Source organism: Bubalus bubalis, chromosome 1, assembly GCF_019923935.1.
Source record: "Bubalus bubalis isolate 160015118507 breed Murrah chromosome 1, NDDB_SH_1, whole genome shotgun sequence".
NCBI classification, from domain to species: domain Eukaryota; kingdom Metazoa; phylum Chordata; class Mammalia; order Artiodactyla; family Bovidae; genus Bubalus; species Bubalus bubalis.
Genome location: NC_059157.1, coordinates 196,329,054 through 196,343,549, shown reverse-complemented (window position 1 = coordinate 196,343,549; position 14,496 = coordinate 196,329,054). Strand labels below are relative to the sequence as shown.

Genomic DNA, 14,496 nt, shown 5'->3' with positions numbered 1-14,496 from the left:
GGTGATGGAATTCCAGCTGAGCTATTTCAAGTCCTAAGAGATGATGCTGTGAAAGTGCTGCACTCAATATGCCAGCACATTTGGAAAACTCAGCAGTGGCCATAGGACTGGAAAAGGTCAGTTTTCATTCCAATCCCAAAGAAGGGCATTGCCAAAGAATGTTCAAACTACCAAACCATTGCACTCATTTCACATGCCAGCAAGGTAATGCTCAAAATCCTTCAACTTCGGCTTCAGCAGTACGTGAGCCAAGAATTTCCAGATCTACAAGCTAGATTTAGAAAAGGCAGAGGAACCAGAGATCAAATTACCAACATCCACTGGATCACAGAGAAAGCAAGGAAATTCCAAAAAACCATCTGTTTCACTGACTACACAAAAGCCTTTGACTGTGTGGATCACAACAAACTGTGGAAAAATTCTTTAAGAGATACCAAACCACCTTACCTGTGTCCTGAGAAACCTGTATGCAGATCAAGAAAAAACAGAATCACAGATGAAACATCGGACTGGTTCAAAATTGGGAAAGGAGTACATCAAGGCTATATATTGTCAACATGCATATTTAATTTCTATGCAAAGTACATCTTGCGAAGTGCTGGGATGAATGAACCACAAGGTGGAATCAAGATTGCTGGGAGAAATATCAACAACCTCAGATATGCAGATGATACAACTCTAACGGCAGAAAGTGAAGAGGAACTAAAGGGCCTCTTCATGAGGGTGAAAGAGGAGAGTGAAAAAACCGTCTTAAAACTCAACACTCAAAAAGCTATGATCACGGCATCCAATCCCAACACTTCATGGCAAACAGGTGGGGAAAAAGTGGAACCAGTGACAGATTTTCTTGGGCTCCAAAATCACTGTGGATAGTGACTGCAGCCATGAAATTAAAAGATGCTTGCTCCTTAGAAGAAAAGCTATGACAAACCCAGACAACACATAAAAAAGCAAATACTACTTTGCCAACAAAGGTGTGTATAGTAAAAGCTATGGTTTTTCCAGTAGTCATGTATGGATGTGAGAGCTGGACCATAAAGGCTGGGTGCCAAAGAACTGATGCTTTTGAACTGTGGTGCTGTCCCTTGTACAGGAGATCAAACCAGTCAATCCTAAAGGAAAAATCAACCCTGAATATTCATTGGAAGGACTGATGCTGAGGCTGAAGCTCCAATACTTTGGCTACCTGATAGGAAGAGCCAAATCACTGGTAAAGACCCTGTTTCTAGCAAAGATTGAAGGAAACAGGAGAAGAGGGCAGCAGAGGATGAGGTGGTTGGATGGCATCACCGACTCAATGGACATGAGTTTGAGTAAACTCTGGGAGCTGGTGAAGGACAGGGAAGCCTGGGGTGCTGCACTCCATGGGGTTGCAGAGTCGACCACAACTCAGCATCTGAGCCATAATCACCTTTCAGGTTTCAGCGTAATTATCATCCTTCCAATAAAGATTCCTTTCCTGATTCTGCCTCTCCACCCATCACCACCAAAGACTCATTTAAGTATCCTTATGTTCCTGTAACAGTACCCTAAGCACATCACCACCACAGCAAAAAACAGTGCACCGAAATCTCTTTTCAATACCAATCTCTCCAATTAAAGGGCAAGCACCTTGAAAAGAGAAACATAACTATTCATCTCTCTCACTTAAGACAGTGCCTGACACATACAGAAGAATTCAAATATTCCTTAAACATCTGAATAAGCAGACCACTCTCTGCATTTTCTAGGTACTTAAAACACATTCAATGAAATAATACATCTGTCTGAAGAGTAGGTGGATTTACCAAAAAGTTAATTTCTGTATTCAAGAGTTAAAGTAAATGCACATTCCCACCTTAGCAAAGCTGACCAACTCAAATACCTGCTGAAAAGATATCCATTGCTCGCTTCAATTCTCCTCTTGTTCTCTGATTGCTGTTTAAGTCTACAAGTGGAGTTGAAGGATCTCTCATATATTCTAACTCTGTGGCAAACAATCCACCATCGACAAAACGTTCAGGAGCAATGTAACAAGTTCTCCTCCGTGAAGTGTCAAAAAAATAGTTGAAATCTGCCGGGTTGTCCTCTGGAAGGTAAGTGGGCTTGAAACTGGCAAAATCCGTTAGAAGAACCCAGTTCCAACTGGTGACCATCACGTTCTCCGTCTTGATGTCCCCATGACGGACGCCAGATTTGTGCGCTTGGTCCACAGCTGTGAGGATCTGGAAAGCGACCCAGCGCTTCTCGATGTTATTTAGGAACGGACGGGTGCTGATGCGGTCGTACAGGTTGTCCCGCACGTACTGCCTGAAGAGCATGGCTGCCTTCTCAGAGGCTTTTTCGGCAGCTTTCTGGAAAGGCAGACAGTTCTGGGCAGAATGAAGCCTGATTTTCAGTTCCTCCAGCTCTTGTTTATAGCTGGTGAGAGGCAACGTGGGATCCTGAATTGCAAAGACCTTCACAACCACCAGGCCTTCTCGGTGCTTCGCTCGGGCAACTTTAAAGAACCGAGTACTCCCCAGACTCTTATCATATTCAAAGTCATGGATGTCTGAGAAATAACTCTCCACAGAAAGGATCTGGGAGGGAGCAATGCCAGCGAGCTGGTTTCCCATGATGGCAGCAAGCACCTCTGAGACAGCAAGTTAGGATACAACATGTACTTTCTGAAAAAAAGAAAGAAAAAAAAAGAAGCAATGAAACATCATTTTTTATGTGGCATCCTTCTACAAGGTAGATGCATCATATTTCTCTTCCACCCCACAGGACTGTACTTAACAACTTCTTGGCAGCCTCTAAATTTCAGACATATTTATCTTAAAAGATCTTATTATTTTGTCGTCCTTTCAGGGATATTAAAGGAAAATAGGCCCCATCAATATTAAATTGAAATGTCACAATGTGTATTTCCTGATACTTGAAAAATTTAACAAATCTTTACTACGTGTTCAGTATTGTGCTTGGGGCTGAAAGAGGCACCAAAGTGCTATGTGACACAGTTATTTGTCCAAGAAGAATGTGTAATCTCGAATAAGAAACCCAAGCACATCTTAAATCTAACTGCTGCTGCTGCTAAGTCACTTCAGTCGTGTCCGACTGTGTGTGACCCCATGGACGACAGCCCACCAGGCTCCCCCGTTCCTGGGATTCTCCAGGCAAGAACACTGGAGTGGGTTGCCATTTCCTTCTCCAATGCATGAAAGTGAAGTCGCTCAGTCGTGTCCGACTCCTAGCGACCCCATGGACTGCAGCCTACCAGGCTCCTCCGTCCATGGGGTTTTCCAGGCAAGAGTACTGGAGTGGGGTGCTATTGCCTTCTACAGTCGCCAAATACAAACAGGTTAGGCTTGGCTTCCCTGGTGGCTCAGATGGTAAAGAAACTGCCTGCAATGCAGGAGACCTGTGTTCAGTCCCTGGGTGGGTAGGATCCCCTGGAGAAGGAAATGGCAACACATTCCAGTACTCTTACTTGGAAAATCCCATGGACAGAGGAGCCTGGTAGGCGACACAGTCCACGGGATCGCAGAGTCGCATACCACTGAGTGGCTTAAAAAAAAAAAAAAAAAAACCCAAACTATCACCATATCGTGGACCCGTCCGGCCTTAACTCCTGCGTGCCTTCCCACTCAGCTAACTGAAGGCAGAAGAGCTGTTTGGTTTACAACAACAGGGAAGAACCCCGGCAGAGATGTTAAAGGAAAGTAAATCAAAACACCCTCCTTGCAAAAACACAGCCCAAGGTTCTCCTAGTTCGGATCTTGCAGGAAATCAAAACACCCTCCTTGCAAAAACACAGCCCAAGGTTCTCCTAGTTCGGATCTTGCAGGAAATCAAAACACCCTCCTTGCCAATCACAACCCAAGGTTCTCATAGCTCAGATCTTGCAGGAAACCAAAGCACACAAGCACGCACGGCTGTGCACACACGCAAACCTTTACCCTGGGGCAGTGGGAAGTGTCACAAGCCGACGGCCCGCTGCCTCACTTGGAGCTCACGGCGGATCCCTTCGGGGTCTGGGCGGCGAAGGGAGCCAGCAGCCGGGAGAAGCCCCCTCAGAGGGAGGACGAGGGAGCCGCGGAAGGCGTCCGGGACCCCGGCGGCCCGCGCGGGACACGCGGGGAGCTCTTGGGGCCGCGGCTGACGAGAGCCCAGCCCCGTCGCTTCAGAGGCCACGCGTTCCCGGGCCTCGCCGTCCTCTCAAGCGGGCCTGAACCGTCAGGGTCCTCCGACTCCCCCAGGGCCTCCCGCACAAGCGGGAGTCGGAGCCCGGAGGACAGGCCGGCTTCCGGGTCCCGGGGAAACGCAGCTTCTCCTGCGGCCGCCGGCTGACACCTCGCGGGCCGAGCTCCCGGGAGAAGCCGCCGGCTCGGACCCCACTTCCTGTGGCGGAGAGGAAGTGACGTCGGGGCGAAGCTAGCGGAGGAGGAGCGAGGGGGGGGCGGTGGGCCTGGTTGCTGGGAAACCGGGGAGGGGCGTGGCCTCACTCCAGAAGACTGGAGGAAGAAAACATGAGGGCGTCTCTGGTGGCTCCGCTGGTAAAGAAGCCACCTGCGGTGCGGGAGACCTGGGTTTCATCCCTGAGTTGGGAAGATCCCCTGGAAAAGGGAACAGTTACCCACTCCAGGATTCTTGCCTGGAGAATCCCATGGACAGAGGAGCCTGGTGGGCTGTGGGTAACTCCAGGATTCTGACCTGGAGAATTCCATGGACTCTATAGTCCATGGGGTCGCAAGGAGTTAGACACCACCGAGCAAATAAGCACACTTGTTATGCCACAGTTTGGGGATTTATTTATTAAAACACACTATTATTTAATTGATATAACTCCTTAGATTATTACCCAAATTATAACTGAGAAGCAGTTGCCCTTGTTGTTGTATTATTTGTATTTTTAAATTTATGTATTTGATAGGTTGGGCTTTCCTGGTGGCCCAGTGGTAAAGAATCCATCTGCCAATGCAGGAGATGCGGGTTCCATCCCTGCGTCAGGGAGATTCCCCTGGAGAAGGAAATGGCAAGCCCACTCCAGTGTTCTTGCCTGGGAAATTCCTTAGGCAGAGGAGCCTGGTGGGCTGCAGTCTATGGGACTGAAAAGAGTCAGATAGGACTAAATGCTAAAATAGCATACATCAACAGTAATTTGATAGGTTAGTCTTCACCTGTTGACTTCCAGAGCTTATATATATACATATTGTTTTCCTTGTAATTATTTTTGTGAAAAAGGTTATAATTACCATCCTGGTTATATTATTAGATAACAAACATTTGTATGCCTACTACCTGCTGGTCCTTGAAAATGGGGATATATCTATGTATAAAACAGGGGCTCTGTTTTCTAGTATGGGATAATCTGCAATTAGGTAAGAGCAGTTATGCTACTTGTGCTTTGAGACCATCAAAGGGATAAATGGCTAATTGAACCCAATCGTGGTGTTGAGGGTCCTTAACGTGTATTTTGATGAGATTTTATTTACCCATGTTGTTCTTATAATATTGTTTTCTCTCATTCTTGGTGGACAAGAGCCATACATAGCCTGAGTAAAATATCCTTTTACAGGAGCAAAAACTACAAGTATATTTTTGGCAAATTGGTGCTACATGGGGGTATTTCATTTAGGTGTATGTTTTGGGCTTCCCTTATGGTTCAGCTGGTAAATAATTCGCCTGCAATGTGGGAGACCTGAGTTCGATCCCTGGGTTGGGAAGATCCCTTGGAGAAGGGAACTGCTACCCACTCCAGTATTCTGGCCTGGAGAATTCCATGGTAGTTCATGGAGTCACAGAGTTGGACAGGACTGAGTGACTTTCACTCACTTATTCCCCATCTAGGTCTTATTCCCCATCTAGGTCTTCTACACAATTCCTAAACTCTGAGGCTTTCTGACATCCCACACAGCCTGTTCAAACAGCCTTCACCCAAGTACACCAGAGCAGAGTCCTTTAAGAGAATTCACAGGCTTACTTAGGAAAATTACAAGGAGATCCAACCAGTCCACTCTAAAGGAGATCAGTCTTGGGTGTTCTTTGGAAGGACTGATGCTAAAGCTGAAACTCCAATACTTTGGCCATCTCATGCAAAGAATTGACGCATTGGAAAAGACTCTGATGCTGGGAGGGATTGGGTGCAGGAGGAGAAGGGGACGACAGAGGATGAGATGGCTGGATGGCATCACCAACTCGATGGACATGAGTTTGAGTGCATTCCAGGAGTTCGTGATGGACAGGGAGGCCTGGCGTGCTGCTATTCATGGGGTTGCAAACAGTCGGACATGACTGAGCAACTGAACTGAAGTTGAATTTTTTAAGAGCTTTATAGAGATATAATTTACAGACTATAAATTTCACCTAATTAAAATACACAAATCGGTGGGGTTTTTGTATATTTACACAGTTGTGCAATCATCCCTATAATCTAACTTTAGAACGTTTTCCTGACCCCCAAAATGAAACCGTGTAACTGTTAGCAGTCACTCTCCATTCTGCCCATTGCTCATCCCCTTCCCAGCCCTAAGCAACTGCCAATCTATTAACACTTTCTGTTTCTTGCCTATTCTGAACATTTCCTATAAATGGTATACAGCATGTGGGTCTTTGTGACTGACTACTTTTATTTCACAGGTTTCTGAGGATTATACCTGTTGGAGTTGTGTTTCATTTCCTTTTACTGCTCAATATTCTACTGTATAAATATATCACATGAATTGATAAGCATCTGGGTTGTTTCTACTTTTTTGGTTCTTACAAATAATGCTGCTATGAACAGTAGTGCGTAAGGCTTTTTGAGGTCATATGTTTTCACTTCTCTTGAGTAAACACCTAGGAGTGTGGAGTCACAGGTAACTCTGTTTAAAGAATTTCAGTTCAGTCACTCAGTCATATCCAGCTCTTTGTGACCCCATGAACTGCAGCACGCCAGGCCTCCCTGTCCATCACCAACTCCCAGAGTTTACTCAAACTCATGTCCATTGAGTCAGTGATGCCATCCAACCATCTCATCCTCTGTTGTCCCCTTCTCCTCCTGCCCTCAATCTTTCCCAGCATCAGGGTCTTTTCAGATGAGTTGGTTCTTTGCATCAGGTGGCCGAAGTATTGGAGCTTCAGCTTCAACATCAGTCCTTCCAATGAACACCCAGGACTGATCTCCTTTAGGATGGACTGGTTGGATCTCCTTGCAGTCCAAGGGACTCTCAAGAGCCTTCTCCAACACCACAGTTCAAAAGCATCAATTCTTCTGCGCTCAGCTTTCTTTATAGTCCAACTCTCACATCCATTCATGACTACAGGAAAAACCATAGCTTTGACTAGATGGACCTTTGTTGGCAAAGTAATGTCTCTGCTTTTTAATATGCTGTCTAGGTTGGTCATAACTAAATTTGTAACCTGACGTATAATATCTGGTTTCCACAAGGAGCATCAATGAATTCTAAAACCGTGTGTTAAAAGGCTCCGGGGCAACAAGATAGACTTATGGTGCCCAAAGAATATTTGCAGGTTACTTTTTACATTAGAAAGAAAGGGGGGAATGAATCTTTCACGGTGGAAAACTCTGGTAGTAAATCTTTTATCCATGTGTTCAAACTTGACATCACTAATAGCACAGAGTATCCACCAGCAAAGCATTCTCCCGAGGATATTTAACCTGAATCTAATCCAGCCCTTAGACCTCACCGTTCAATACAGTAGCCACTAGACACATTTGACACACTTGAGATGTGACTTGACTCAACATGTGACTCCTCCATATTGAGATGTGCTCTAAGTGTGAAACACACACAGCATTTTAAGAGCTCGATACCAAAAAAAGACAAGTTTAAGTCTCAAGGATAGCTTTTCAATATTTATGATATTTTGAAGTCATATTTTAGAAATAATGGATTAAATAAAAATCTTGTATGTGTATTAAAATTAATCTTTTTTAACTTTTCAAAATGTGGCTACCAGAAATACTTTCACAAGTAAGATGAAGACAAATACCATATATCATTTATATGTAGCATCTAAAATATGACATGAATGAACTTATTTACAAAGCAGAAACAGACTCACGGACGTGGAAAACAAATTTATGGTTACCAAAGCAGAAAGGGAGGGATAAATTAGGAGTTTGAGATTAGCAGATATGAACTACTATATATAAAATAGATAAACAACAAGGACTTACTGTATACCACAGGAGACTATATCTAGTATCTTGTATCTATATCTAGTATCCTATATCTAGGATCTGAAAAAGAATATCAGATCAGATCAGATCAGATCAGTCGCTCAGTCATGTCCGAGTCTTTGCAACCCCATGAATCGCAGCACGCCAGGCCTCCCTGTCCATCACCAACTCCTGGAGTTCACTGAGACTCATGTCCATTGAGTCAGTGATGCCATCCAGCCATCTCATCCTCCGTCGTCCCCTTCTCCTCTTGTCCCCAATCCCTCCCAGCATCAGAGTCTTTTCTAATGAGTCAACTCTTCGCATGAGGTGGCCAAAGTACTGGAGTTTCAGCTTTAGCATCATTCCTTCCAAAGAATATATATATATGTATAAATGAATCCATCCTAAAGGAAATCAATGCTGAATAATCATGGGAAGAACTGATGCTGAAGCTGAAGTTTCAATACTTTGGCCACCTGATGTGAGGAGCTGACTCATTAGAAAAGGCCCTGATGCTGGGAAAGATTGAGGGCAGGAGGAGAAGGGGATAACAGAGGGTGAGATGGTTGGATGGCATTACTAACTCAATGGACATGAGTTTGAGCAAGCTCCAGGAGATAGTGAAGGACAGGGAAGCCTGGTGTGCTGCAGACCATGGGGTCACAAAGAGTCAGATATGACTGAGGGATTGAACAACAACAATATAAGTGAACCACTTTTTTATACACCAGAAGCTAATATAGCACTGTAAATCCACCATACATCAATTTAAAAAAAATCAAGCCTTCACAGCTACCATAACTCTGTTTGACAAAAAAACTGGGCACTGTGGCCCAGCCAACTTAACACATGAAATTAACCATCAAGGAACTTTCCTGGTGGTCCAGTGGCTAAGACGTCATGATCTCAATGCAGGCAGCCCAGGTTTGATCCCCGATTGGGGAACTTGATCCTAAATGCCACAACTAAGACTCCACACAGCCAAATAAACAAAATAAGAAAATAAAAAGTATATTCTTAGAAAAGAAAAAAGAAACTAACCATCTTAACCAATAATGATTAAAATTTTTTTAATTTAAAAATTGAATGCAACAAAGGCATGATTGGGCTGGGGGTGCATCGGGGCCTTGAAGCCTCAGTCTCCCTGAAAACTGGGAGGAGCCATTTGGAAGAGGGGATGATGTTGGAAGAGGGTCTCGTGAGACCTGACACGCAGCTAGTGGTGGCAGGGCCCCTGGCCTTTGCCTTTGGCCTGGGCGGCCAAGGAGATGGGGTGGGAAAGACCCTGAGGCTGGCTGATGTGGGTGAGGGAACCAGAGGTCCATGTACAGCTGTGCCGTGCCTGGCGAATCCACAGCAGCCCCCGTGCTGGTGAAATGTTGTAGCTGAACCACGAAAAATGCCGGGATTCTTGGCCTCCAGAGAAGAAGAATTCAATCCAGGGCCAGAGACAAGGCTTGATTGCTCAGAGCTTTTGTGTAATACAGTTTTATTAAAGTATAAAAGAAATAGAGAAAGCTTCTGACATAGACATCAGAAGGGGGCAGAAAGAATACCTGCAGGCTAGTCTTTAGCTGGCTGTTAAATGGCTACTAGCAGTCTGCTAATTTGAGAAAGGAAACGTCTCAAAAATCTGCTAATTAGAGAAAGGAAACATCTCAAACCTCAGAGACTCACCAGGTGAGTCATCCCAGGCCATAAAATGATTGACATGAATCTTGAAGAAAGCCAGGTTTTCCATACAAATATATAGCTTCATTAACATAGATTAGGAAAACAATGCATGAGTATAAAATATTGGTTTGTCAAGTGGTTCTGAGTCTAAATCTGAGCCTTTGAACAACTGGAAGATAGAGTCTAAGGTAAATGCATAGCACATTAACATAGCTAGAGACAAACATTTCCATGAGAAAAATACATTGGCAAGCTCAAGATTTGAGAAAAGCTAAGTTCGGGTGGAACCAGGTGTCATCATGGCAACACAGAATTTTAAGAGAAATCTCTTTTTAAATTTGTATAGAGAAGGGGAAAAAATGTAACACTAGTTCGTTTCCTCCTGCCCCTTAGATCAGATCAGTCGCTCAGTCATGTCCGACTCTTTGCAACCCCATGAATCACAGCACGCCAGGCCTCCCTGTCCATCACCAACTCCCGAAATTCACTCAGACTCACGTCCATCGAGTCAGTGATGCCATCCAGCCATCTCATCCTCTGTCGTCCCCTTCTCCTCTTGCCCCCAATCCCTCCCAGCATCAGTCTTTTCCAATGAGTCAACTCTTCGCATGAGGTGGCCAAAGTACTGGAGTTTCAGCTTTAGCATCACTCCTTCCAAAGAAATCCCAGGGCTGATCTCCTTCAGAATGGACTGGTTGGATCTCCTTGCAGTCCAAGGGACTCTCAAGAGTCTTCTCCAACACCACAGTTCAAAAGCATCAATTCTTTGGCGCTCAGCTTTCTTCACAGTCCAACTCTCACATCCATACATGACCACAGGAAAAACCATAGCCTTGACTAGACGAAACTTTGTTGGCAAAGTAATGTCTCTGCTTTTGAATATGCTATCTAGGTTGGTCATAACTTTCCTTCCAAGGAGTAAGCGTCTTTTAATTTCATGGCTGCAGTCACCATCTACAGTGATTTTGGAGCCCAGAAAAATAAAGTCTGATACTGTTTCCAGTGTTTCCCCGTCTATTTCCCATGAAGTGATGGGACCAGATGCCATGATCTTCGTTTTCTGAATGTTGAGCTTTAAGCCAGTTCCTCTTCAATTTCTGCCATAAGGGTGGTGTCATCTGAATATCTGAGGTTATTGATATTTCTCCCGGCAATCTTGATTCCAGCTTGTGTTTCTTCCAGTCCAGCGTTTCTCATGATGTACTCTGCATAGAAGTTAAATAAACAAGGTGACAATATACAGCCTTGACGAACTCCTTTTCCTATTTGGAACCAGTCTGTTGTTCCATGTCCAGTTCTAACTGTTGCTTCCTGACCTGCATACAAATTTCTCAAGAGGCAGATCAGGTGGTCTGGTATTCCCATCTCTTTCAGAATTTTCCGCAGTTTACTGTGATCCACACAGTCAAAGGCTTTGGCATAGTCAATAAAGCAGAAATAGATGCCTTTCTGGGACTCTCTTGCTTTTCCCATGATCCAGCGGATGTTGGCAATTTGATCTCTGGTTCCTCTGCCTTTTCTAAAACCAGCTTGAACATCAGCAAGTTCACGGTTCACATATTGCTGAAGCCTGGCTTGGAGAATTTTGAGCATTACTTTACTAGCGTGTGAGATGAGTGTAATTGTGCGGTAGTTTGAGCATTCTTTGGCATTGCCTTTCTTTGGGATTGGAATGAAAACTGACCTTTTCCAGTCCTGTGGCCACTGCTGAGTTTTCCAAATGTGCTGGCATATTGAGTGCAGCACTTTCACAGCATCATCTTTCAGGATTTGGAATAGCTCAACTGGAATTCCATCACCTTCACTAGCTTTGTTCGTAGTTCGCCCCTTAAGAGAGAGAGAAAAAAGGTCTGAGACTGGCAGCCTATTTCCTCCCTTTGGAGACCCCTGGCCTTCCTGTCTGTTACCCTCTCACTGGAGTCTCAAGACTAGGGGGCTGAGTTGAGCCGGAGCTAGCCCCTTGCCCGAGGAGCATCGTCACCCTCTCTGGAGACATGGACAGCTCACTCTGGCTGGAGACAAAGTCCAGGCAAGGCTGGCGGAAGGCTTTCCTCTCCCCCAGAGCCTGGCGATTTTCTGACAGCTCTCCTGCCTTGCCCGGGGCTGGAAGCCAGCCCTCCAGGTGGGCTGGGGAGGAGGGCTAGGATATGGATGGACTGATGGAGCGTCAGCCTGAGCCAGGGTGGCGGGGGAGTGGGTGGTGCTCATCCCTGCTCCACTGTCATCCCAGGCAAGTCACCAAGGGGACCGTCTCCTGTTTGGGGGCAGCGTGTGCTGCAGGCTTGCTTCCCCCTAGAAGCAGTTGTAGGGAAGGAGGAAACAGACAGAACAGGCTCCATCTCGAAAGCAGGACTCCATCTTGGGCCGGACTGTGGACTTTGAGCTATTTGCCCAGTATCTATGGAAACGATGTACCAACGGGAAAACCAGACGTCCCAGAAGGAACAGCCCCGGGGCTCGTACCTAGACTCTCCATCGCCTAAAAGAATACCCTAATTATCTGTGTAACCAAATAGAATCATACATTCTATTATGCTTATTGGGATATGACCACAGGCCTATTGATCATTGTCCACTGTTAACTACCTAGGCTTAAGGCATATGAATCACGGGTTAACTTTGATTGTATCTTTCTTTTCCTTTGTTCAGACTAGTTTCAGGGAATTTGGGGAGGCAGGTTTGTGCACATACACTTAGAGTATATAAAGTTTTCTCAAAAAACGGGTCGGGGTCCTTGGCTAAGAGGAGACTCTGCCTGGGGCCCGCCGGTGTAATAAACTGCACTCCACTATCTGCATCGTCCTTCTGAGGGAGTTTGTTTCCTGGAACGCGTGGCTACAACAGTGGAGCGTAGAAACTGTCTAGTTTTCTGTGTCTCTTCCCACTGTGTTCCTTGCAGACCGTTCAGTGCCTTCCCCCGGGGTGTCATTTTCCACTCGCCCTCCCTGTTGTTTGAAATGGCCCAGAGCTCCTTAAGCTGTAGCCTGAGGTCATCTCTGAGAGAAACCCTCTCTGCACACTTACAGTGGAGACATGAGCTCACAGCACAGGGTTGCTGGCCGGGGTGAGCCCCACCAGGGGGCCCTGAGGTCTGGGGTCTGGAGGGGTCGCCAGAGTCAAGCTTGGCTGCCAGGGGTCAGCACCCCCGAGGGAGGGCTGGGGAGAGGTGAGGAGGGGGCTGCAGAGATGACTGCTGGGCTAGCTAAGCTGGCCTGGTACGTCCTGAGTTCACTGTCAACCCAGAGGAGCATCCCACATCCGCACAATCACCCCAGCCGGGGGCGCCTCTGTCTGGAAAGGCCACCGGAGAGGTCCCCAGGTTGTACCCTGAGGTCTGCAGATCAGTTTGTGGATTGCATTCTCTGTCTACAAACTGAGGGTTACTGATGGAAGAGACGCCATTGTCAGGAGCCTGTGATCTCACGGTCTGGGCCCCAGGACAAGTGCAGGGCTCGGGGATGCAGGTGGCTGGTGGGCAGTGGCTGGACCAAGGCAGATAGAGGAATGCCTCGCTTGTTCTGGAAACTTCTTCAATCTGTGACAACCCTTAACGACCCCCAGAGAAGAAACCATTGTCCTCAGAATTATGTTCTGCAATCTTTGAATGAGCAATGCTTCTTCTGGGGTGGATTGTGGCTCAATGGACGGAATATTTACCTTACCATGTCCCCAGGAGGGGGATAAATTTGTTCCGAGTCATTCCTCGTGGACACATCCCTGTGACTGCAGGAATATGTCCAAGGTGACCTTGAACCTCCAGCGACAGCTTTCATTGTTGACTCGTTTCCCACTCAGGCTGTTTTAAATTGCATGTAGACTGGATTCCCTGGTCCAAAGCGACTCTTTCTCTACCGTCTAGTGTGTGCGTGCTCCGTCGTGTCAAACTTTTGTGATCCCATGGACTGCAGCCCGCCAGGCTCCTCTGTCCATGGAATTCTCCAGGCAAGAATACTGGAGTGAATAGCCATTTCCTTCCCCAGAGGAATCTTCCCGACCCAGGGAGGAAACCTGTGTTTCCTGCTTTGGCAGGCAGATTCTTTAGCACTTGCACCCCCTGGGAAGTCCCGAGACTCTTTTCATTATTTGCTTATTTGCCTGTGTCATGTCTTAGCTGCAATGTACAGGATCTTTAACTGTGCCACGCGAGCCCTTAGTTGGGACAAGTGTGTTCTAGTTCCCTGACCCGGGATCGAACGCAGGCCCTCTGCATTGGGAGCTTGGAGTCTTAGCCACTGGACCACCAAGGAAGTCCTACTATGACTCTCTTTATGAATTGTGTCCAGAAGGGGAGAGACCATTTCAAACTTTGTAGCATGAGAAGAGGGCACTATCTGCTGTGTTTTCCCAGCCCTTTATTGTGTGTCTTTTCTCTCTTGTTAAATTGTAAGTTTCTTAACTGCAGAGACCTTTCACAAATTCTATCTTTCCTATGGGGGTTTTACCAATGCCCTGTGAGGTTAGCTACATATGTGAGATGAATGATACTTGTCATACTGCTGCTGCTGCTAAGTTGCTTCAGTCGTGTCTGACTCTGTGCGGCCCCATAGACGGCAGCCCACTAGGCTCCCCCGTCCCTGGGATTCTCCAGGCAAGAACACTGGAGTGGGTTGCCATTTCCTTCTCCTATGCATGAAAGTGAAAAGTGAAAGTGAAGTCGCTTGGTCGTGTCCGACTCTTAGCGACCCCATGGACTG

At 46.2% G+C, this 14,496-nt stretch overlaps 1 protein-coding gene across 2 annotated transcripts in view; it reads right to left on the bottom strand.

Moving 5' to 3' along the window:
• Positions 1-4,358, bottom strand: part of PIK3R4 (phosphoinositide-3-kinase regulatory subunit 4) — a 76,153-nt gene extending 71,795 nt beyond the window's left edge. Inside the window, exons 1-2 of one of the 2 annotated variants that reach the window (XM_025294050.3) lie at positions 3,915-4,358; positions 1,865-2,648 (exon numbers count right to left, since the gene is read on the bottom strand). In XM_025294050.3, coding sequence (XP_025149835.2) covers positions 1,865-2,597 — 733 coding nt within the window. In that variant the 5' untranslated portion in view covers positions 2,598-2,648; positions 3,915-4,358. The remainder of the gene's footprint in view (positions 1-1,864; positions 2,649-3,914) is intronic. The other variant, XM_025294044.3, reaches the window with a different exon arrangement.
• Positions 4,359-14,496: the final 10,138 nt, after the last annotated feature.